This window comes from Falco punctatus (assembly GCF_963210335.1).
Source record: "Falco punctatus genome assembly, chromosome: 15".
Lineage (NCBI taxonomy): Eukaryota > Metazoa > Chordata > Aves > Falconiformes > Falconidae > Falco > Falco punctatus.
In genome coordinates, this window is record NC_137595.1 from 864573 (window position 1) to 890369 (window position 25797).

Here is a 25797-nt window from a genome sequence, read left to right on the forward strand (position 1 = left end):
CTTCTGGTGTGGTTACTCAAAATTCTCTGAACTCTTTCATCCTGCTTCTGGTTTCGATCTTCAGCACCACAACTGACTCTGCCACCACCCATCTGGTCCCTGTTTGGTTGCTCTCACTCCACATCCACTTTTGCAAGAGCCTTGCTCTTTCAGCTTCAGCCTCCTCTTCCTTTCCTGAAAAGGGAGCTTCACTTCTGCATGTGTGCTGCCCTGTCTGCTGGGAGCGCTACCCCAACCTCCTCACAGCAGACAACATCCTTTAAAGGATGGCTTCAAACTTGCCCTACCTCTAAGACATAAGAGATCATTTGGCCACTTCATAATGTAAAGTATTATGAAAAGCTGAAGGACAAAACTCACTCCCTCAGACTTAGTGCTGTTACCAGGAAAGCAATCTGGTTCTTGGTACATTGATCTGAATGCAAACATTGTGCAAGTTTTTAAGTATTAACATACAGCTCTATAATCCTCCAGCCACCCTGAAAACCCTAAACAATTATATCAGATACCACAAGGAGAAAGTGCTAATACAGAAAAGAGCGGAATAATTTGCTTTCCATCAGAGGACAAAATGCCACACGACAAAAAGCTGTTGTCTACATGTGAATCTTCAGCACCTACCACAGCAAGACTAATCCAGGCCAGGCATTTAGGCAACGCTCTCGGATAAAAATATTCAGAAAAAATCCCATGAAATGAAAATGCTTCTGGAGCCTGGCCAGGGTGCACTGCTCCAACACAACAGGCACTGGCCGCCTGCTGAAGTCTTCTCTGTCAGGTCCACCCCAGCTCCCCTCCCCAGGCCTGTCCAGGCCATCCCTACTCCTGGATCTGGAAAGATCATATGTACAGCTCAATTGCTGTCATCAACCTTTTAATACTTGTCTGCTTTGGGTTTGTTTCCCCCTGCATTAATAGTCGTACAGAGTCTCATCTTAGACTGTGCCTGTTGAAACCAGTTATGCTCTAGTCTAGCTACTGTCTTCAACAAAGGAAAGCATGAAGTCCTGCAATGTCTAGGCATATAGAATATATTTATTTTTCCCAGTAAAGACTCCTCTTATTTAAAAAGAAAAGCAAAAATCTCCTAGACCCAGGCTAAACTAGCTAAAGGCAACAGTGAGGAACATTATCTGCTACACTTTTTGTTTCCTTCTGAAACATTTCAGAACAGTGTATTGTGTAAAAAAATACCAGTCCCCACGGGGGCTCCAGAAAAAGGAGCCAGAGCTCTCCATCGTTGCCACAGCAACAGTCTGCAGGAGCATGCTGGAGCTGTGTGGAGGCATGGGGAGGCTCGGGGCTGCCACCTGTACCTTCCCAAAGTGCTCGATGAGGATCTCAACTACTATGTTTTGGAACTTGATGTTCATCATCGCTGCCACAGTGTCCTCCTGCGCTCGCATGAGGGTAGGTCCAAATATCACCCCCATGTTAGACGGTGACATCAGATTCTCTCGGCTGTGCTCACATATGCTGTGGAGAGAAGGGAAAGCAGGATCAGGTTTTGGTTTGGTTTGTTTTTTTTTCCAAACAGATATCTAAGAAATAAAAAAAGGATACAGTAACTATCAGTCATTCCATATTCTTCATTTTGTTTCAGGAGAATTTGTTTCCCAACCCTGCCAGAGACAAAGCATGTCTCTAGCTACGGCACTCACGTTTGGCTAGGACAACTCTTTGGGAGAGAAGATGCTGACAGCATTTTTATTTGAAACCTTCCCTCTCATAGCTCTCTTTTAACACTGCAATCAAAAGTCACCTGCACCAACACATACATCAAAATGGATTATTTAAATTGGAATATCCCATTTATCCAGAACTGACTTTTGGCTTTAATTTTTCCTCTCTTTGGAGGAAGACTGAACATAGGAAGCACACTTTGGAGGTTTTCAATAAATCTCTACACAGCATCTTCTTTCTTAAGGGACCACCGTTTTCAGAGAACAGAGCTCTCCCTGTCCAGCAGCCTTCAACCTCTGCAAGAACGTGCAAGTCTGTGGAGCAGCACCAATTATTGACTGAAGTACTAACCACCTAGGTGAGCACTACCTCTTTCCAAAACTGGACCAAGAGGAGAGAGACTCTGATGCTGACATGTAATGAATTCTGGGTTTGTTCTGTAGCTCTGGTGTTAAAGAGGTTTTTGTCAACATGAAGGCCAGAGGGAACAGAATTTTAAGTATAAACACTTTAAGGAATAAACACAGTGACCGCAAGTACAGCATTGGCTTCATTGGATTGCATGCCAGACGCTCTCAGCTCTGCCACTTACGCAGAAAGGTTTCTAAAAACCACATAAACATGTTCACGAGAGGCTGAAACCGGGCTGCAGGCAGGATGCCCCGGCCAGCCCTCCTCACCCCAAAGAAAGGTCATGACACCGAGGGCCAAGCACTCGCCTTCAAGTGTCAGGGTGTGACAATCCCAGCTCAGCCCTGCTTATTTCTGCAACAGTCCAGTTTTGAAAATGACTTCTCCAAGGGTCCAAAGCAAGCCCTGGTCTTTCCTGACCTGCACACAGATTGCTCCCTTGCTTTTGAGCTTCAGCATGGCTTGTCACAAGCCGCTGTCCCTGCTGCGCCTGTGCTCCTCCCCGAGGTGGAGAGGGCAGAGCTTTCACACTGAGCCTTCACATTCGGCACGACAAGGAGGCAGGAAAACACCCATTTCCCAATGCAGTGCTGCTGCCATTATCATCAAGTAACAGACTTTTTCAGTGGCTCAGTGGCAGAAGCACATGGAAGCAGCACTGCTCAGTGCCACTAAGCATCCACTGCCAACACACTTGTACGAAAGCAGACTGACATGCTTAATTAAGCCTTCATGCTGCTCTGAGGGCTCAGGACACTGAATCGATACAGCTGGAGACAAAACCAAAGCACACTTCATATTCAGCCCATGTGCACAGGTCCTACAGCTGTTCCCAACTGCCAGACAATGTTGTCATGAATTGGAGTGAGAGGTGACAATTTATAGCTCTGCTGCCAGAGGTATTCTAATTTTAAAATTATTTCCTGCCTGGTGTGTGTCAGAAGGGGATGAAAGTGGCAATTAGAAAAAGAAGCATCATTTAATGCAGTGGGTAGCAAGGAGAAGCATACCATTTGTGCATTCCAGATGTAAACCCCTAAGGGGACTTGGTGGATACAATTTTGCAAATCTACCAGAAAAAGAGGCTTGTTCTTCTGATTCCATTATTCCACTTACTTTGGCTTTAGAGAAAAAAAGTCTGCTTACTTGACAAGGTGTTGTATGAGGAGCTCTAACATCTCTCTGTTCTTGTCAGGTAGTTTATAGACCAGTGCATGAATGGCTCCCAGCCTGTAATCTAGGTTCTCAGATTCTGGAAAGAAGTAACACAAATAAAAGTTTTTGCCCACCGCTTTCAAAGTAAATACGTAAGAGAAAGATAAAAGCCAAAGAAAATCTGTGGGAGCTGTTCCTTCTGTAACATAGGGCTGTCTGGCCAAACCCCACAATGGGAAGCAGAGGAAAATGAGATTACATAGCAACAGGGCAATCATTGTCAGAAACAAAATGAAGCGGAAAGAAGAAGAAATGAATCTTGAAAGGGAGCTCATGGTCACATTCTGCCTCTGAGCATGGCTGGGGAAACAGGCTGGGCATGGCCGAGTACTCCCCTTTGCACCCTCGCCCTGCACACCAGCACACCTGGGGAGCGCATGGCCTCTCTGCTGGGTATCTTATCAGCCCAGATAGCTGTAACACCAAACAACACAGGAAAGTGTCCTGCAGGGAAAAAACCTGACCCAAAGAGGTCACTTTTAGAAGCATAAATAATCAAGAACCAATAAAATACTCTGCATGAAAAGAATAATGTGAGAGCTTGGTAGCTGGGAAGCTTACTGGTACAAGTTCCTGAGGAAGGGTAGGAAAGGGATTATGGTTTTGCACATACCCCAGCCATCACTGGTTTAACCAGTTCTGAAACTAGTAAATCTTGGGCTGGAGCACAACCAGCGGGTGGTAGAAAAATTTCCTTTCCAAGAAAGAATAGGTGCTGTTAATTCTCCAAAAGTCTGAACCGAAGAGAGGCAGGCACTCTCCTACCCTTCTGTCGACTTCAAGGAGGTGTGGGGGTGTGAATTATGGTTTAATCCAAAGTGTTTCTGAGTGTGCCATAAATTTCCAAATGCCAGTACTCTCAGGCTGAGGGAAAGGATCAGCTGCCTGTATCCCTTGTCTCCACCTCAGCAATGCTTGCTCTCCACATGCTCTGAGGATGTAGCCAGGTCAGAATTATCATGGCTTATTTGAAATGGTCTTAACAGGACAGCCAACGACTGGACAGTTTAGCACAGGCGAGGTGCTGTCAGCATACCCATGTTACCTGGCTAACCTCTGTCAATACCGGCTGTAGCTCAGTTCCAAGAGCTGCAGCAGAAAAATGTCTTTCATGTACTGGTAGACACTTCGGATTCAACATCCCAGGACAAATTTCATGACCTATAGGGAGCACCTATCTATCTGCGTGTCAACAGCACATCCCATTCCCTCACAGGTTTTAAAATAAACACATTAATACTGTCAAGAAACAATTATTCTGGGCCACTTGTGCTGACTTCAGGTTAGCTGACATCCACTGGCTCTCTCCGAGAGCGTGAAACCCTGTTAAGAGGGAAGAGAACTGAAAAAGCAAAGGAAAGAAGGGAAGGAATACCACCACCCTTGCACGATCAAGCACTCAGAAGACAGGGTCACTCTTTCCACAGGGAGAATAAGGCCGGGCACCCCAGTGTCAGGCTGGCAGAGCTCTGTCAAGTGATTCTGAGGTACCCTGGCTGGGGAGGGCAGGGCTAGGGGCCGTGGACAGGGCAGCTGTGGGACTTACTGGCAGCCAGGACCAATTCTTTGTGGAGCTTGTATGTCATGACGGGTTCAGACAGGTTCCTGCAATAACCAGAAAGAAAACTGAGCTCTGGCTGGGCAGCGCGACCCACTTGCAACTGATCTCGAAAGACCAACAGACAAACCAGCTTGCCCTCCAGCACCATTGTTTCCCAGGGGCATCTCCCTCCCACCGCAGCCAGTATTATTTGAACAGCTTTCTCCATAGGATGTGGGGTTTCTGCAACAGGCTTATTTCTTGTAAGTTTTAAAAATTTTTTAAAATTCCATTCCTCTCCCCAAAGCCTTTGTCACTTCTTTGCCCCTTCCAACAGTCAGATGTTAACAACTGGCAGTTCACCCTGCTTTTCACTGGATCAAGCCTCAAGCTCCTTTGCCCACTCGGGGCTGGTGTGACCTGCAGTGCTACCTGAGATAAAACTTCAGTGAGCTGGTAATTGTCTTGATGTCCCAATCACCGCTTTGGAGATCCACATCCCCTGGACATTTTGGATCTGGAAGAAGAACAAAATGGCTTCAGAAGAAGGTCCATTTTGAGGCTGTTAATAAATAGCATGCTCTCAGGCAGGGTATCCTCTGGGGACAAACAAAGCTATAGCAGTGCACGAAGAAAGCTATTGATTCTCGCAGTTGGGGAAAGCACAACAACAGTACCAGTGTCAGTATTTTGGAAAGCTGAGGAGCAATGCTAACTAGGGACAAAGGAAGAAGCAGAAGGTAAAATTTAAGCAGTGGTGAAAAGTTAGTGAGGACTTACTCTATAGTTTGTTTTTTCCAGCGCAGCCAAGGCTGGCAGAAATGACACATTTCAACAGATCCAAGACAAGCTTTCTGATATCCAAAGTAATCTAAATGTCTAGCTCCAATCCCTCCTTCACAGCTGCTCCCCTGAAAGCTGTTCCGGAAACATTCCCTCTCACTGCATGGAGAGAAGGGAGCTCAGAGGTGGAGGCACAACACCACAGAAGTACACTTTGCTCCTGCCTACTCTCACTAACCACCACATCATTTCTGTGGTACGAAGAAGTAAAGGACATGGCTGAAGGATGGGGAGCAGCTGTACCAAAGAAATAAATGGCATGATTTGTTTTGAAAAATAAATAGGATTAGAGAGACAAAAAAATACTAAAAAAAAAAAAAAAATCTATCTCCTAACTGAATTTTAGGATGAAATCCTTCTGCAGCAGTTCTTTCTGTGTTGTTGGACTTTCCATCCTGAGTTCATACACGGTGGGGTGGCAAGTGGTCAACCAGACCAATGCATATAAATAAAACGAAAAGCCACTACTGGCAGGGTTGTTCAGATGATGAAACCACAGAACTACTCACAGGGAGGGTGAGAATCAAGAAGCAATAAAAACTTAGGCTACGTAATGAGTCATCAGGCAAATGTAACCAGATAGCTGCCTCAAGTTGCAGCTCCATGGGAACTGGTGCAGCTATGTCAGCACAAACCAGCCGTTTTAATAAACAGTAACAGAAGAAAAAGCAATAGTAAACAATAGTAAAAAATAATAGTAAAAGCCTTTGAATATATTAATATCAAATGCCTGTGCAGGGGCCTGGTGCCAGCCTGAGGCACCCAGCTATTAACATTAATGTACTTTCTGCCCCGTGCTCCAGCCCCGTGGGCAGGGACAGTGAGGGGCCATGGGCATGCAGGAGGCCGACCCCTGGGGCTCACCTATAAGGCTGGCAGCCTGCCCTGGCCCACACGTGCCACCAGGCAGGGGCACAATGGCCTCGGCCAGGTCCCAGCCTGGGAGCGCCTGTCCCAGCCCGGAGCACACTGCTGAGCCCCATAGCCTGCTGCAGGGAATTAACCATTTCGAATGCAAAGACTACCCACCAATTTACATGCTTGCATTAAACACAAGGATTCAGGGCACAGACAGGCTTACAGCAGAAATTCATACATTGACTTGCTAACGTATACATTGCATACGGTGAGGTATCCCAGTCCTTCTCGGTGAAAACAAATCAGGGTAAAGGCCTCCCTGTAGAGGTTGCCTTCCCAGCTCTCCTCGATATCCCACAGAGGAAGAGGGTCCCCCCCTGTGCTGGCCTGCGGGGCCTGGTGTAGAGGGTGGCCGTGCAGGGACATGGCACCTCCCCAGGAACAGCATAAGCCAGGTGAGTTCCCTGGCAGCAGCACCTGCAGGAGGGGCTGCCAGCAGTGGGGGAGGGGGCGAGGGCTCCCTCTCGTAGGCTGACATCCTGCTTCTCAGCCCTGTGACAGGAATGTGTGACTCCAAAATGCCTGAATATTTTTAGCACACGATGGGAGAAGGCTCTATGCCACTGCTCTAGGGTCACTGCTTTCCTGCTGCTCACTTAAAATGCAGGTTGCACCACCAACGAACAGATGCAGTTTGAAGGGAGAGGCACTAGAGCGGGTTGCAGAAAAAAGCCGAGAAAAGATGGGGAAGGTGTGCCATGAGGCGGGGGCCACAGGGACCAAAAACCATGCTGGATGTTGCTCACCGTGAAACCCAATCCTCTCTCTCTGAAACAATACAAAAGCAGGACAATAGTTGCATGAAATAATTAATTCTTACCAAAAAAGGCATTCAGCAATTTCTGCACCTGAATATTGCTGCCAACAGTCCGGTAGACGCCCTCCGTAGTAATTCCTGCGCAGGAGAAAACCAAAGAGCCTTAGTCAAGGGTCTGCCCAGCTGGTGGGAAGTCCACAAGCCCCATCTAGTGGAACTCGTCCCCAGCTGCTGGGGTGCTGGCTCAGCAGAACCGCTTACGCCCCAGGATCCCCCGACCACTGTCTCCCCTGGAGATCCACTCACCCACGGTGGCCACGGCCACCCGCACCGCCCCGGGGTACTTTGCTGGGACCGTGTCACAGCCAGGTGAGCACAGCCGATGCATGGAATACATGCTGGAGCTGGCAAGCCCTCCCTGCCTAAATATGGTGCTTCTGAAGAGTGCTGCTTTCACATGAATTTGTTCAAATTGTCACAGAAGGCAAACATATTTAAGCAGATTCTTTGAAAATATTAGCCAATTTTAGCAAAGGCAGAACTGTGTATTTGCCCAGCTCTGTGAGGAGGGTCCCAGCTGCCCTGTGTCTCCCCGGTTCAGTGGGGCTTGGCTGGCCACATGCCCCAGAGTTCTGGTAATGAAACCAGCCACCTTTCCCTGTGGCAGCCTGGGGATCCAGCTGTTCTTGAGCCATTTACCTCCGCCCTCGCTGGTGTTTCATGAAAGACCAGAGGGTGAACTACGACCCACCAGCCTGCTCCTGTCCTGCTGCTTTAAACAAAATGGGTCTGAATGACTCTGTACCCCAGTTAACCCCTGCCTGTCCCCCCAGTATAAAGAGACTTCAGATCCGTTCTCCTGCCTTACGAGTTTTTTCAGAGCCAAAGATGAGAACTCAATTAATGCAAAAGCATAAAGGTAAAAATTCAATCCTAACTGAATTTGGTAGAACAACATTCCAGACTGCACACGGTTTCTGCTCTTCTGACATGCATCCTTCAGTTAAAAGCCTCATTTCATTGACTAACACTACCATACTGCAGAAATTACAACATAATTCAAGACCATGGGAAGCAACACCAGGACAGTGGCACCTACTGATGTCCGGATGAGCACCTTACCTTTTGTTTCCACTGCGTTGATGCACTTCCGTACAAACTTGAAGCCGACCTCATTCAGCTCCACTGTTTCAAACAAGGAAAGCAGTGTTAGCTGCCTGAGCATCAGCACGCGGCTCCCTGTGGAAAACTGCTGGGAAAGGCCCATACCCAGACCCTGCTTGGCAGACAATGCTGCAGTGCCCCACCACGCAGACAGGTTCACATGTGTGTCCACATTGTGCACATCCCTCCAGGACAACACAGGCACTCTTTAAATCCTGACAAAAAATTACTGGTTCCATATGTTCTTCATCTTCCTTTGAATCTGTTTTGAGTCACAGCATTGCTTCCTACACCCTTTCTGCTTTTAATAATAAAAGTATAAATCAGAGTCCCGCCACATGTGAATTTGTGTTTGATAAAGAATTGATTATCCATTTCCAGAGCACTGCAAAATACGCATCATATCTTCCTCTGTGTGTGATCTCCCACATCACAGGATCATCTAATTTCTGCTTATCTACTTGACTAGATTAAAAAGGAAAAACAATACAGCTTGATATGCTGAGTAAAGCAGAACACAGGTCTTTGTTCCAGCCAATTAACCACAGACTATCTTTGTTCCTGTCTGGCAGGCACCATGAAGCAGGTAGGAAGTCAGGTTTTTTTTCTATACACATATTTCAGCTTCTGCAATCACACTACTACCAAGCTATAATATGAAATTTCTTTTTGTTCAGTGTAAACATTTATATTTAATTTCTCATAAATGACCGCGATGTTGTTGCTTTGGAACTTTTTGGATTTGGGTTATCTGGGGGGAGCAGGGGTGTTTGTTTTTTTGGTTATCTTTCTAATGTAAAACATTTTACTGGAAAAAAAGCAGTCACTGGACACATCTGGACACAGCACAGGCCCTGTGGGTGAATCCTATGAAATCTCTGTATTTTCAGCAAGTATTTTTCAATGATTCTAAGCAAAAGAATTGCTGTTGCAACAGCAATGAAAAGCTCAGACGTATCTTAGCTCTAACATAGGAATGACTAAGACACCCTTAAGCACAGTTCCACTCAGTACTTAATACTGAGCAGCATGATATGACTTGAAGTCTTTCTAGCTCTAATTATTAAAAATAGAGTGTATTTACTTTTGTGAAACACTGAGGTACATTCTTTCCAAGCGTCTAACGCAAACACAGTTGAACAACAGGTTTCATGCTTATGCCTCTGATGATGCTACCTCTATGCTCATTAAAGTCAGCTAATTAAAGAGCTGATAAAACTAAGCTGTAAGATACAGAATGCAAGTTTTCACCAAGCTAGTGAAGCCCCAGAGCTTTCTATGGCAGCACACTCAGCACTGCAGTGCACGCTCAGCCTGACCTGTACAGGTACGGGTAACACCCTGCTTGTGAAAGGGGAGACATGGAATGAGGCAGTGGGATGGGAGCTCCAGGGAACTCAATACCACCTCTATTTTCCTATTATAATCTTTGCTAAGGGAAATTTCCTCAAAATCTCTTACTGATCTTTTTCCCCCCGTTATTTTGGGGTTTAGAGGAGCAAACTGAACTCCACATCCTGCTAGTTCTGGCCAAATAGAAACTGCACGTTGCAATCTACAACTTTTACCGTTTGCAACCCATTCTTATCTGGCCTCAGTATCAGACACTGTGATGAAAAGAAGTTACACTGCTGACACGGAGGGAATACACAGCCTATTCAGCAGAAACCCAGGAGAAGTGTATCTGCAAGGAAAAACACTGCCTGACCTCCAGACAGCTTCGACAGCTCTGAGGAACAGCAACAGAAATGACTCACTTTCTTCCTGTTTGGTGATGGGACTGTGGTAGATCTGAAAAAGGCAGGGGGGAATGGAGGAGGAAGAAACAAAAACAATGCAATGAGATTCAATGTTTATTTCAAAAGAAAATGCAGCACCCCATAAATCACTCAAAGCCAATCACAAACAGTAAGACAACGTTCCAAACAAACATCATTTTATAGTTAAGCAAGATACCATTATCTACATAATAAATACGTTTTTGCTGACTTCCTACATTTCACTGTAGCACCTATTTCCAGGAAAGAGTTCTCCCAAAAACTGAACAGGAAACTTCATTTGTCCTTTAGATGCCCTGTAAAAACAGCAGCTGGGCAGTCTGGCACGCAGGGGTCATGGCTTTTTTGTTCGTTTGCTTGCTTTTTAAAAATTCAAGTGTCAAGAGATTCCTTCATTCCATACAAAAATAATTTGTATTTTTTTGTTAATAATAAACAGTGGTACTACTATTGACAGAAAATCAAAACCCCTTCATACTTAATATCACGCAAACCGAAGGAGCCCCAGAATTGGCTGCCCAGTACGAGCACACTGACCCTCCACATTATCCCACGTCCTTTCCTGTTTAAACGGGTAGGGAAAAAGTCCTGCGAAAGGTGCCAGTGTCCCATCTCCCTGCTCTCACGTCCCACCTCTGCATCAGCGGCCACACAGCTCTAAGCTACTCCATCCAGCGAGCGCACTCACTGCCAACCCTCCTCACCAAGCCCACCGAGGGAAAGGCAGCTCTCCAAAGACAAGGGGAGCTGCCAGGAATGGGTTTTCCCACACTGCACATCACACTGTCCATTTAAAGGAAATTTGGTAAAATGCAGGAGTCTGTGCTTTGCTTAGACTGAAGGAAGAAAACACCCACAGACACATAAAGGCAGGCAAACTCGGGTGCAGGACGGCCACTTTCACTTTTCCAAATGCCGCTCAGAGCAGGGACGGACACAAAATCACCTGCTGCACATTGGAGAGCGAGGTGTGAGCAGCAGAAATATGGAGTGTTCCACACTCAGCAAGGCCACAGCTGTCTGGCACAACTAGGGAACACACCAGAACTTTGAAGAAGGAAAAGCAAAATCCCCATTACAAGCTGTGCTGTGAGCAGAACGCCATGAAGCCCCATTTCAGCTGTGCAGTGGCTGCACTGGTGCCTAAATTACAGGTAAGCCACAGCACTGAAGCCGAAGCTGTGAAAAGGAGCCTGGCAGCGGCCGTGTCACTGCTCTTCTCCAGGACCCGCCGGCAGAGGACACTGCTCAGCACTAGACGCACGGCTGGGCAGCAGCTCCAACTCACCGGCTCCTTCCCGTCCATGGCTTCCATCCACAGCCTCCGATTGGCCTCCGAGAGTGCTTGCAGTGTGATGGTCCCAGACCTGTGCAGAGTTCACCCAGCGACAGGCAGGAAAATGAAACAGAAGTTGTTTTTAATAAACAGCAAAAAGCGATTTCATCCAGGTTCACAGGGTTTGGAGATCATTTGAATACACTAAGCATCTCACCTTTCATTAGTTTCAATATCAAAACAAAACCTCTTGTCTATAGAGTCAGTTTTCCTCCTTACACAGGATTTCAGCGTCAGGTCTAAGGTGCCCTAGGAGAGAAAGTGAAAGCCAGGGTTAGAGGATGGAAACACCGGAGAAGATTTCAGGTTTCTCAGCAGCCTTAGGCTGCAGCCCAGCATGGCACTGCCCACAGAGCACCAGGCTCCCGGCGGATGCGCTGCTGATCTGATAGCATTGGTAACCAGGAGCACAGACGGTCCTTCCCACCATCAGTAAAGACAGAGATCAAAGGTTTTGTGAGCCAGGCTTCCCCTCAGTCACAAAATGTTCTAGACTTCATGGCACTATCCTGCAAACAAGTGCTAAATATCCCAGCAACAAACAAGATGCCTCCACAGAGCAGGGATGCAGCTATATACAAACTCATGAGGCAGTTGCTTGGTCTTTCACGCCAGGATCATGCTTATCTGTTATCTGACACAGTTGGGTCCTAATTTTTATCAGGGTTGACCAGCACTATCAATTACCCACATCATTCATGGTCCAAACAGCTTTACACAAAACTTGTAGAAAAGGAACATGAACTGACCAAATGTAGAGGTGTGCTCTGAAGAGGCCAGCACTGTGAGGCTGAGCTCTGGCCCTTTGCATTCATGCCGCGACACTCCACAGCAGAGTCAATTTGTAACATGACCATGAGATCTCCACAACTTTGTAGGAACTCTGAAGAGACACTCAGGACACCTTACAACCAACCAGACCCTAGGGTTGGGCATGCAAGCCTGGAACACGCTAATCACCCTGACCATCACCACTGATGCAAGACCTCTGACAGAGACAGATCAAGCAGACCCAGGACAGCCTGAGAGCAAGGACAGCCTTCTCCAAGACTACATCTGGCTTACACACCGTGATGAGTATCTCCTGACTGTGTTTTGTGCTGGTTGGTTGGGGTTTTTGAGAGCACTGATTGTAATCATGGATTTGCAGTTGCGTGGCCAGCTATGACCCAAAGGTACAGACTACTAGACTGCAAGAATTTGGGAAGGGGACTAATTTACATTTTTACGACTTCTACCAGCATTAACTGGCCTTACTAGACATGTCTATGGCATAGATGAAAATAGATCTCTCCAGTCAATAGTTTGGACATTTCTTTGCCAAGGTCTCTGCCAAGAGCTTCCAAATAATTTATTTTATTTTATTGCTGCAGCGTGCAGAGGGCTGCCAAAGAACAGACCATGAGATCACGAACTGGAGAACAGCACGCCTGACTGGGAAGTCCCTGCGGGACATCACTCCATGTCAGAGGAGGGTGGGTGGACTCAGCTGGATGAACTTGCTGTACTCTATCATCCACGCTGGCATCCTACCCCTCCTCTGTCACGCTAAGGAACTGCAGGGAACTCCTAGACACACTGGTGAGAACCAAAGCACTTTGTGAAAGCAGCAGCTCCCCAGATCATTGCCTTGTGGCAGTTTAGAGCTGCAACGGCTGGCCTCAACTCCGTTTCTAACACCAGTCCCACCCACATATACCCAGTTCTGAGAACAGAAATCAAAATCACAAACCAGTGACTGTGAACATGCAGAGAAATACTGCTTTTGGAAGAGCTCATCTAATAACTTGAGTAATTCAAGTACTTGCCAGAGGGCTATGTGCAAAAAAGGCTGCAGGTTCACTGCCCATTTGCATGGATAAATATCAAAATTAGCTTGTCTAGAATGGCAGAAATTTCACACTAGACAAACCTGCAAGTCACCACTGTCTGAATAATGCTCACGTTACATGAACGTGCAGCTCCACTGCCAAATCCTGCAGGACTTCTATTCATTTGGAAGAGAGGGAGGTGAAACTTCTATTCACAGAAGTGCTTCTTTGAGGTTGCACCAAACCACCTGCCTGTGCGGCCAGGCGGGGGGGGGGACATGAAGCCCACCCCTCTACCCCGTGGCCTGAGACCCTTCCACAGCTGCTTCCTCAGGACTCGGCCCACTACCAGCACATCTTGAAAAACAGCGCTGCTGGACAACTTCTGCCAACAACGGTCCTGACCTCTACTGCCCTGGACATGGCACTTATATGTCTATTTGCTTACGGAAAGAGATGACGTGGGCAGATTGAAGGTGAGACCTGATGGCTGGGTCAATGTTTGCAGACATCTTTCCAAGAAACCAACTCACTTGCTTAGCTCCAGGCTTCTGGTCAATGGGTGTCATCCGTAAGGTTTTTGCCTCTTTTTCGTACTGGCAGTAATATTTCACCCAGGAGATGCCCAGCGCCCCTGCAGGAACACACGGGAAGCTGGAGTCAGAGGCTGTGCATTAGTTGGATGCGGTTGGCAAGGCACGGCTGGCATTTCCCACGTCTGCACTTCTCTGGGGACAGATGGACACTGCCAACCCCACAGGGACACCTCCCTCGCCATCGTCTCCACTGGCAAGAGCCAGGAGGAGCCAGAGGAACAGGAGGAGGAGAGGAACACAGGGCAGCAACTGCCTCCAGCACCCTCTCAAAGTGCTGCTGGTGAAAGGGTATTTGTGGGACTCTGGTCTCAAGCCAAGATCGTTTGGCCAAGTCCAGCCAAGACCTACACTGGCAGGATCCTACGTGTCTGGAATGCTTGTTTCACACAGAAGCCACTATTTTTTCCTGTTGATGAAAACTTGGTAGTAAAGACAACAGCACCTTTAAAACACTCTAAAGTTCCTACTTCTATCACACTAGACTTATTGTCACTTTTTTTTGTTCTCTTACCTGAACCCCTTTATATGAAATATTTTAACTGTTGTTTTTTCTCTGATTTGTTTCTAAGTTGCAGCTGTCAGGAGGAAACAGCTTTCTTCATACTCAATTTATAGGGGAAACATAGAGGCAGCAGTCAGTTATCAGAATGCAGGAACATGCAGCATTTGTGGTCTAAAATTACTGTCTATGTGTTTTAAAAGCAAGATAAACACACATACAAATGTATGTATAAATACATTTGTATATATAATCTAAAAATTAATTGCTCACAAAGTTGTTTGTAGGCTCAGAGGCCACAGCTCTGCATACAGGCTTTTGTTCCCTGAGTGTTCATGCCTGCATGGCCATGGAAAGCTATAGCAAGTACCTGTAGAAGACTGAATTTGATTTGATTCTGCACAGAATCACAAGTTTTGCTCTCAGCAGCTTAACTCTCAGTGCCGGTTAACACTTCAGCTGTGCTCAGATGCCCTCGGAGATGCTGCGAGAGGGAAACTGGGCAGGACACCAGATTAGTTATGATAAAATGCAGCCACGGTGCAATCTGCCAGAGCTCTGGTCTCTCCAGCACTACAATGGAGCAATAAATCTCATCTAATTTGAGTGCAGGGCAATTAGCTCTTTGCTTACATGGCTCATGTAACCCAGAGAAAGCTCTGTGCCACTGCTGGGAAAGCTGGCAGCTAAAGGTGCCGGTGATTCCCCGGGCACTGGCAGGCAGTGACACCCCATGCAGCACAGACCACAGTGCCACTGCAGCTAAAGCTGGCTTGGGCATGGGAGCTGAGTGCAGCCCATGCAGCGGGGCTACGAGCAAGGGCAGCCCAGGCTTACACGTTCTTTAACACATTCAGGTGCATATAAAAGCCATTACATTTCTCCTGAGTGTACAGATAGCCCTCAATGGTTGGCTGCCCAGGTAGCTTGCAGGTTAGGGGGGCTTCCTTCATCCTCTTCTTCAGGTCTTCCAGCTCCTCTCGTGTGCTGGAAAAATGATTCCTTGTCTGTTAAAAGAAAACAAAAGGAAGCACATTTGAACATGAGTGAAGAGTGAGCTTCAGGTATTCCTAGTCAAATTTTAAGTGCTCTGGCACAAATGAGTCAATTAGCAATGTACAAAATGCAGAAGCCACTCCACAAATTCACATGAAAACTTCAGCTAGAAGAACAACTGGACTCTTAAAGATGCTTGAATAGACAAGGTTTAACATGCCATGCATGGAATTTATGTTGAGGAGTCATGACTTGGGAGGACACTTGTTCTTTAGTAAAAGGAACTTAGCACATTTTAAGGGTAGGTGGAGCAGAAGGAAGCACCTGAACTCCTCTTCACACCATTGTTTAGGTAATGGGTGTATTCTCCTACAAAACTTCCTCAAAAGATCATGCTACACTGCTTGGCATGAAATAATTTTTAGAGTCACGCCAACACAGGGTACAAAATCAAGGCATTTTTATGGAACAACACTTAGTTAGACAAATTAACAAGCCAGCAGCAAACTCAGCTTGGCACAGATTTATGGCTGTTGTTTCATGGTAATGAGGGCCAGCCATGAAAGTCTGAGGATAAATGAAACAGGACACAGATATTTTACACCATGAGTATACTTAGCCTGCAGAGGAGCTTACCAAAGCATGAAGTAAGCCGATACCATTAAGATCAAGATTGGAGGCCTTTTTAAAAGACATGTACAATTTTGATCTCATGAAGTTGGAAGAAATTCTCAGGCTTGTTTATGCACATGTTAAATGATACAACTGCCAATAGCCCCTTCTAGACATAGAAAACCACTGTAACAGCACCTGCAGATTCTCTTGTGCAGGAGAGGAGAAAATACATGGGAACTGAGGAGGAAATAACTTTATCTGCACCTCCCACAATGCAAACATGGACATTCTGTTTTGCATGGAAAAGCCTTGCCACCAGAGGCGTTTAAATACAAATAAGAATAGAAGTCACATGCAAAAAATACTTCAGCTGGGCAGGAACTCACATTCTGCAGGCTGAGCTGAAGCTGTTGTTTATAAGGGAGGAAATCCTGCGTGAGCTCAACTGTCAGGTTGTTGTAAGTAAAGAGGCTGTGGAGAAAAGCCAGCACCTGAAAAGGAGAGAAAGAACACAGATCAAACTTCTCTTCTATATTTCTAATCAGAGGAAAGATAGACAGAAAGCAAGGTTTCAGAAATCACATATACAGAAATATTTTTTTTCCTCACAATTTTGGAGCGACACCAAGTCTTAGTATGACTTATCCACCGCAATGTCCCTAAAGCCCAGGTCTGCCTCCCACACATCTGTCTCAATAAAACACACCCGAAATCCAAGACCCTGCTGGGAGAACAAGAGCAGATCTGCAGATTGCTTGTCCGCAAGACCTACATGATCCCACACTTAACTGTGTCTGGCGCCAGGGCAGAGCCACCCACCCAGGGCAGGGTCCCTGTACACAGCCATGAGTGGGTACCACTGCAGCCTGTGCCACGACAGGTAAGCAGACCAGATGACAACTCCTTCCCTCTGAAAAGAGCTAACACTTACCAAGCACAAGGTGTACAAGTTAATTCATAACAAGACCTCTAGCTACCTACAGCGTCCAGCCTGTTCCTCAGGACTGACAGATATGAGAAACTAGTCTGTGGCTTCACGGTGCTCCAGCAAACACCACTATGGCTGTTAAGGTGCAGCAATCCACGTGTGCAAGGTTAACTCCTGCTCCATCAGAAGACTCCCCAGGACTGAATCCAACGTGGTAACTCATCCCTTCCTGTGACTGTCAGCAACTCAGCATATCTAAGCATCAAACACAAGGCCTGAAAGAAAAGGAAGCTCCTACCGGTTCAACAATACTGAATTTCTTGCTTTCTTGTACTTCCTGGATCTGGTACACATACTCAAGGGAGGACTCAAAGAAATTGTGTCTCTCTTTGTCAACCTGAAGGTCAGCCTGGAAGAAAGAGGGAGAGGTGAAAAAAGAAAATACATCACATCTAGCCTGACAATATTTGACTAGCATTTTTCCATCAGCCCACAAATAGTTCTGTCCTCACTTAAGAAACAGCCTGCCAAAGGGGTCCAGCCCAGTTTTTCAACACTTTGCACAGAACCAGAAGACTGGAACATTGGCCATTCTTCTCAGGTCTGCCCTTTTCTGGCTCCCTTTCATTTATGGATCCAGAACCTTACCCCAGTCTGCAAGGACAAGGCTTTCCTGAAGCATATTTTTTATTTTAGCATAAGCTACTTCTTCACCTGTAGCCCTGCATGGATGAGGACAAGGCCACTGGCAATTCCAGAGCTGCAGCACCAGGTTGGACAATGTGGCACGCTGTGTTACCACAGCTTACACAAACTTTGCCTTGCAAAGATGCTTGTAGGTTGATCTCACAACTGGTTTGACAGATTTGATTTGATTCAGCTACTCTGATGTGGACTGGAATGGCTGCTGGGGCTTTCCTTTCTTATTGCAACATGCTTGGCAGCAGCAGCAGCTGGAAAGGGCGCCCCCCCCACCCCCCGCCTGCTGCTCACTGCCACCGGGCCTGCTGCCACAGCTACCCCTGCAAACACCAGGAGCTAGGCAGGAAACTATGCAGGCAAAAAGAGTAATAACCAGTTACTTCTTGGCCAGATCAGTTTCCCAAGCCAGGTGAAAGGGTGGCCAATCCCCAGCTGTGCCAGTATAACTGGTCACTGCCCTGTACTACAAGGGCAAGAACAAGGAAAGACAATGCATAAAGCCACTACACTACTATTCAACACACTAAGGAGAACTACAGTCTTGATTTCCCTGGTCTTATTCAGAGAATCTAGGCTTTAGGTAGATTTAATTGCTTATCAATTTCAACTGGTTACTGAAAGGGATGATTTCCCCCCCTTTTGTAAGATCTAGAGCAGCTGGTGGTGTTGCTTCTGGACCCAACTCTGAAGAACACTCCATACATACCTCCTGCAATTGGGATTCCTTCTTTTTGGAAGACAAATGCAAATGGCGATCCAGCATAGAATAAAACTTCTCACCATCTTTTTCAAACTTTTTCTTTCTTTCCTGTAGATGCCAGAGTTGAAGAAGAACCAGCTAATGGCATTTTCCAGGTAAGAACATGCAACAATACCAAGATATTTTGTGCAATGCGGTATTCCCATGGAAAAGTTCTGGTCGACCCAACCAGAACAGGATATCCCTTTCCATTTGCTTTGCTTTCACAGTTTGTTGCCATCATTGGATTTAGTTATGCCTCAAGACCAAACTTTGGCAATATTTCGTGGCACAAGCACTTGACATTTTGTCATGTTAGCATTGTAGCAAAAGACCCACTGATGGGGTATTGCTCCCCCCCATGCCCCGCCCCTGCCCCCCCCCAAGCTCTTCAATGTCAAGTAAACTTGAGACATACTAAAACATCAAAGACCTATTCACCATTTGCTCAGGTGCACATAGTTCAGAAACAACTGGGAAAATAATGTCAGAGACACATCTGGGATAAGAAAAGATTTGTTATGAGTTTGGCAATTCTCTGTTTTGAAGCTTTTATCATGTGCTTCTGAAAAGTACCAGAACGAAAGCAGATGACTGGAAGGGTAATATGTGGGAGGGAAGTCATCATCTTTTTATTAGCAGAGGTGAAAAGAGAGATCATGAACCCTGCAGTCAAAACACACAAGTTTTACTGCATAGCGCCCAGCCCAAATCCAGCGCAGGGGAATGCTGCCTCAAACATAGCTGTTTTACAATACACAATGTAGAGCCTTCACCTCTCGGAGGTCCCCTGCAGACAGTCTGGTTCTTACTGACCACTTGTAGAACTCAAAGGTGCCTACCACAGGCACGTAAACATGATTTATTAAGAAAACAAACTTTGTGCAGGAACTACTATAACAAAAAGAGCTGTTTGCACTGGCAAACCTGAAAGGGTAGATGTCTACAACAAGAGCAAAAAAAGACATTTAAGAACAAAACCCAGAGAGAATGCAGGGAGGAGCCGAGCTGAGGACCACGCTGTATGCTTTGCCTTACAATGACTGTGAAACCACAGAGGCAATCAAGAAACAACCATGAGTAGATGCCAGGTTGACAAATACCCACATCAGATGATAATGGAGCCATTAGTGATTGCAGAGAGGCAGTTAAATTGCTATAATAAGGAAATTCCAGCCCTGTAACAGCCTCAATGCCAGGTCCAAGCAGCTGAGAACTAGTGTATCCATACTACAGGGTATGTATAGGATGCCCAAATCCCCTGCCCAGCTTTTGAAAGCTCAAGAAAGTGGAAAGCAGAGTTAGTTCCAGGCTCCTGTGGAATTAATGGCATCTTTCAACAATTATGTCCCGAAAGCCCTGACATCCTGTTTCCTTGCCCCCAATCAGAAATCCAAGAATAAACAAACACCAACGCCACCACAAAACAGAGCAGATGGACTCTGCCAGAATGGTGGATATTAGTTATATTCCTCACAAATTCAGTAGTGACTGCAAAGTTTGAAGCTGCATTTCCTACATAAAATCCTTTCTCTTTCTTTAGTTGCTTCACCTGCCATGAAGTTCTGCGTCCCCATTCCACTTACACAGACTACTTGGTCTGTCTAGCAGGATGTCCTACACAGCAGGATGTCCTACACAGCAGGATGTCCTACACAGCAGGATGTCCTACACAGCAGGATGTCTTGGGTCTCCCAAAACCAGTACTTTGGTTCAGCATGGTTAGCCCCTGCCTATTCATCTGCTTGCTTCTCAGCCCCTTGCTCACAGCAGCTACTACTGTATTGCCCCTGGAAGCAGAAAGGTTATTTTCTGGTGGGTGCACACAGGGAGACACACAGCTAAGCCAGATCTCCTGGCAATACCTATCTCAGCCTTTGCTGAAGCTCCAGCTTGCCATCAGCACCCAGGCTCATGTTGGTGGACACTGGTTACTTGGAGGCACCTCAGCCAAAGGGCAGATAAGCGTTCCTGCCAGCTGCCTTCCTATGAAAATGATTTCTCACCCAACAAGAGAGTCCAGTTTCTCTAATCCTTGCACATTGCTATTGTGAAAGCACAATTAATAAGGAAAAACGTAGAGGCACCAACTCCATCACCCCTGTTTATATTTAACTGTCTGGAGTAGGGCACACTTAGATCAGCAAACCCCTTACCCCAGTAATTACACCTACTGCCTTACAGAGACCCTGTAATTACAAGCTTCTTTAAGGGAAATGTATCTTATGGTATCATCCTCTGTAGTATCAGCGATATTGTAACTCTGTGTTAGCAAATTCATGCCTCAGAATAAAAAGAGATCCATATCAAATGCAGAGAAGCAGAGAGTCTTCCAAGGGTAAAACCCAATTTAAGCAGCACTGCAGCTGCGGAGCCAATGCCAGGAAGGACTGTCAAAAACAAAACACCACCCTCGTGACGAACACCCCTGGTAAATAAATCCAAATCCAGAGAAGCAGAAGTGTTTGTGAAGCAGCAGTTACCATGTCTGTAAGGTCACACATCTGGATTGTCTGTCTGTGCCATTCATTAGATGCCTAATGCATCCAGGAACGTAGGCTTGCTTTCATTTCTGTAACAAGGAGTCACCAAACCCCAAGGCCACAGATATGCAGTGTAACACAGCTGCACCAACAGCACCAGCGGCTGACACAGCACTGTGGGTCTGCAGCTCACACCTCTCCTGCTGCCGGCGTCCTGCATCTCGGAGAGGATGGCTACACTGGCTGCAGGTCCTGAAATCCCCTGGTGATGGAAAGCTAGCTCTGAACCCCACCAACAAGACCTCAACTATGCAGAGGTGGTCTCTCAACACAGCAAGGGATGGTGCCAGCCCCACTCCTGCACTTGAGATGCTGCTCCAGGCATCCTTCCTGCCATGATGCTAACAAGTGGCACGTGTAGGGCCACTCAGCCATCCCCACCCTGGTGGAGTGGCCATGAGGCAGCCACACTCCAGCCCAGAGCAGGGACCAACCTCTCCTGCCCTCCACCATCCATTCTCTGGCTGGGCAGCTGCTCATCTGCCCCAGGAGCTGCAGGAAAGCATGGGAGCAGCTGCCCACCGGAGCCTCGTGCTGCCACAGCCAGGCACAGCAGACGCTGCAGGCAGCAGAGTGGTGCCAGGCAGGGCAGGGGAATGCAGCAGCCTGAGAGCGCATGGCTCCCGTGCAAGATGAGATCTCATGCCCAGGAGAGGTGATGTTACTGTGGGTGTCCATGGTGTCTGAGCAGACAGCCACAGGACCATGAACCCACAGGAGAGACCACGAGCTATGGGTGGCCGCAGCGCCCATGCAGACAGACACAAGAACATGAGCCTGCAGCTGCAGGAAGACCACAAACTGGGACCCACACAGCAGCTCTGCCACCAGCTTGCATGGGCAGCACCCTGTGGGAAGACATGGCCAGGCCTGTGGCAGAGGGTCATCTCTGCCGTGGAAAAGAGAAGTGAAAAGGAAGAAAAAGCCTAGGGGAGCAATGGAAGAGCTTTTTCTGCAGCAGGAGCTCAGAGGCCAGACAGCAACTCCTTCAGGGAGCATCTCCTCCTCTGCTAGCACCTGTGGGTAGGCAGGGGCAGGCAGCTGTGCTGGGGGTGGGGAGCGCCAAGCTCTTCCCAGGGACCGAGGGCATCAGGAACAGTGTCTGAGATGGACACCAGTGTGCAGAGCATGGCTTGCTCCTGCAAGAAAACTGCTGCCATGCAGAAAGAAGCACAGAGCAGAATGACATTTTTGGCCACTAAAGGGGGTTTGCCAATCATTTCCCACTCTGGCTAATTAACATATAACTGAGAAGCAGAAGGATGAACTACAAATCCCTCTTGAATTGTCAAGCCAAGGCTTCTAACAGCTTGTTGGCTGCTGAACAGAGCTAGCCAAGACAAAATACAACACAGAAAAACCACCCAGACTGAAGCACAATCTGGAAACATGACTACAAATTAGTTCCTCATGAATATTCAGCAAAGGACAGCATTACCTTCCCATTAAGATTTGCCAAGCCCAAGAAGCCACCCAACTTTCATTTATTTGCTCATCAAGAGAAAACGAGCCATTTGCACCTGAATGCAGGCAGAGTTGTGCAGCAGTGAACGAGGGTGCTCTTCAAAAGCTTCGCTCTCTAAGCTTCAGCAGATACTGCTTTAACCAGAAATGAGCAGGAGTCCTCAGAAAAGCACAGGCTGCCCAGTCCAGCAGTCAATCCACCAGCAGCTTTGGCTAGCTCTGCGTGTTTGAGGTCCTGGCCTGTACACCAGCCGCTGCTGCCAGGAGCAGGGCAAAGCTGGAGCCCCTTGGCTGCTGCTCAGTGCCAGCCTGAGTGAGAGATGGAGCAGCTGAGGACTAGAGGGGAAAGGGGCAAATGGACTTGCCAAAACTCTCTCTTAACCATTAGTTGCTAATTAGGATCCTCTGAAATTCCCATGCAAGAAGAGGCAGAGCGAGCTGCAAGTAAGAAGCCCAGTTCAAGTGGCTACTTCTCTTCTTCTTAAAGAAGAACAACCCAAAAATCAACAAAACTCTTTGCCTGCTGGGAGCCTCTGCCTCCAAACACACCTGCAGAGGTTCAGGTGGGGGATCAGCACCCAGCAGGACATGAACAGGAGATGGGTGCGCAGTCAGTGTTGGGTGCTCCTGGGGTCCCCCCTGGTCACCCCTGCCCACATGTCCTTGTTCCTGTTGCCTCCTCAGAGCAAAGCTGCAATGTGGCTCTGAGCAGAGCCTGGAAAACACCACAAGTTGAAATATTAAATGTAATTATTAAATATAAAATGTAAATATTAAATGAACGTACTCCTGCTGCATTTTCTACCTCAGTTTTCCCTGTTTTGAGGAAGGGAACAATAATCCTGCTGAAATCACAGCAGAGCTACCACACTCACAACATGGATGCCCAGTAATGAACACAGTGACGTGTTAACCATCACTCATTAAAGAAGACAGCACTGAATAAATTCAAACCCCAAATCAGTTTGGGGAAATCACAAGCTGTTGCTGGAAAGCACCTAACAGGATGAGATGGGCGGTAGGCTCTGCTTCAGCTTGCAGCCTCATCTGGCAAGTGGCAGAGGGAAGAAATGGAGAAAAGAGAAATATGTTCATATGGAAACAAACACTTCATGCCTGAGTTTAACTAATTTTTATGATGCATCAGCACTTAATATAAAAAAAGATAATTTCTGAGAAGTAAAATGCTGTTGAGGGTTGTAGGAAGAGTATTTCTATAAAACCACACTCAATTTAACCTGGTCTTTTTCCCTCATCCACCATGTTCTCTCAAATGCTCCTGTGATCTTGCTTCCACCAAGATTAAAGCAAGTAGGACTTGCTGTCCTTCCTTTCTTTTAAAATTATTATTAATGAAACAACAGAATTAACTAAGTGCTTTTAGGAATACATGTCATCTCCTATGTAAGAACTTTTTGAAAAACACTGGATTTATTCAGCATCCCAGAGCATAGTAAACATTCCTCCTGCAACTTACAATAAGTCAAACAATTTTTTCCCCTCTGACTTTTTTTGTTTTGCTTTGTGTTTTCATTTTTGTTTTGGGTTTTATTGTTTTTTTGTAAAAAAAAGCTGTCTTCTTCCAAGTGGAATTGGAATGAAACTTTCTCATTCAAATCCTCCTAAACTTATGGACCGCAGCAAGGATCTCAACGGAAGTACCCCAACCCCAGAACAGAGCTTGCCTACAGTGTGAGCTGAAAGCCAAGGGCTTTGCCAGGGGCTGCCGGCAGGGTGGGAGGGACAGGCACCGTCTGTGTGCGGGGCCCCTGCAGCAGCATCCAAGCTCAGCCCCACCACGCCAAGGGTATCTGTCTTGCAAGAAGGTGAGGAGGGGCTTTCCTTAGGCTGCTGCAGAGCTGCATCTGCTGCAAAACATATGCATCACTGCCACACAGCTCTGTAGATCAAAAGGAATGTGCACTAAGTAACACCATACTCATCTGGGGCTTCGGGCCACCACCAGTCCTACCATGCTGCCTCCCACTCCCGTTTGTAGTGAGCACACCCCTGTAATTACCCCTCCTTCCCTTGCTAAACAAGAACTCCATCACCACACAAGCTACCCCTCTCGTTTTCAAACCTCACAGTCAGGCACGGCTTCACCAGGCACGCCTGGGACCCAGACAGCTTCTGCCAAACAGAGATGGCATGTGGCACAGAATCCACTGAGTTCATAGCCTGTGTGGACCGAGCAGTCTAGCCTCGTGAATATGAGCTAATGTGAAACGAAAACTTAGACCACCCCAGGCGCTCTCCCTTAGTAATGCCTGCGCTTCCCTGATACGATCCGTGCGCTTCCCAGTGCTCACTGCAGCGTCGATCACGCTGGTTCTTTCACTTGCTCACCAAATGAATGCTGCACCCCCAGCCATGAAGTCTTACCGTCTCTTTAGACTTCGAGCAGAGTAAGGGGCCAGGGGCCAGGCTGAGAAACAGGTCAGCTCAGAGGAATCCTGGATCCTCTGCTTTTATCTTGGTGCCTACACATACAAACTTCTACCAACAAGTCACGAGAAGAGCAATGAACCCATGGGTCTGCGCCTAACAGTGGAAGGCAGCTGGAGGGGGGCAGCTGCGGCAGGTCCTAGTGACACCCGGGGGCTCCCCTATGTGGGAACACACCATCTGACCAAGGAGACTCCATTCAACCCCAGGAAAATGGGTTAATGCAGACTCAGATGTCTTAGTCAGACTGACTGGCTGCTCTCCAGCCACAGTCATCACAAAGACCCAATTCAAAGGCTCTTCCTATCTGGCTTCAGCATCTTGAAAAGAGAACAGAAAACATCTCACAGAAGGCAGCTCTGCCAAAATAAGGGAAATGAAGCAGAGGGCACAAATTCTCTGTGTCATGTCTCTGGTCTGCTCCACAGCCTGGCCCCAGCCTCTCTCCCCCTGGTGTAAATCAGGAAGGATCTACTCGGGTGATGCCAGTCAGTGGAGGCGCAGCAGAAATGGAGGGGGGTGCCTTGCTGACAGAGCACCATTGTGAGGAGTCCTCATTTGTATTTCACGCCTTCTGCTGCGGGATGTGAATGACCCGGAGGAGTTCTGCAGGCTGGCAAGTGAAGGAAGGCTTTGTGCCTGAGGCGATGCCCAGAGGATGCAGCCCAGCGGGACCTGCGCCAGTGGTGTAGTGCGGGCTCCTGTCAGGAAATCATCAGAGGTGAGGGCAAGGGTCTGGAGCACACTGCGGCTTGCTCTGAAACTTGCACCCACTCAAGGCTGCAGGATGACATCAGAGGAAGTGCTACCT

The 25797-nt window shown here is 47.2% G+C and overlaps 1 protein-coding gene across 3 annotated transcripts in view; it reads right to left on the bottom strand.

Annotated features, from left to right (window-relative positions):
• The window catches only part of OPHN1 (oligophrenin 1), a 67784-nt gene that overhangs the window by 11623 nt on the left and 30364 nt on the right, over positions 1–25797 (bottom strand). For all 3 annotated transcript variants that reach the window (XM_080366241.1, XM_080366240.1, XM_080366242.1), the window contains exons 5-18: positions 18499–18600; positions 17389–17499; positions 16549–16653; positions 15429–15558; positions 13990–14090; positions 11803–11894; positions 11598–11676; positions 10289–10322; positions 8490–8552; positions 7431–7505; positions 5282–5366; positions 4856–4914; positions 3241–3346; positions 1317–1476 (exon numbers count right to left, since the gene is read on the bottom strand). In XM_080366241.1, the coding sequence (XP_080222367.1) occupies positions 1317–1476; positions 3241–3346; positions 4856–4914; positions 5282–5366; positions 7431–7505; positions 8490–8552; positions 10289–10322; positions 11598–11676; positions 11803–11894; positions 13990–14090; positions 15429–15558; positions 16549–16653; positions 17389–17499; positions 18499–18600 (1302 nt within the window). The remainder of the gene's footprint in view (positions 1–1316; positions 1477–3240; positions 3347–4855; positions 4915–5281; positions 5367–7430; positions 7506–8489; positions 8553–10288; positions 10323–11597; positions 11677–11802; positions 11895–13989; positions 14091–15428; positions 15559–16548; positions 16654–17388; positions 17500–18498; positions 18601–25797) is intronic.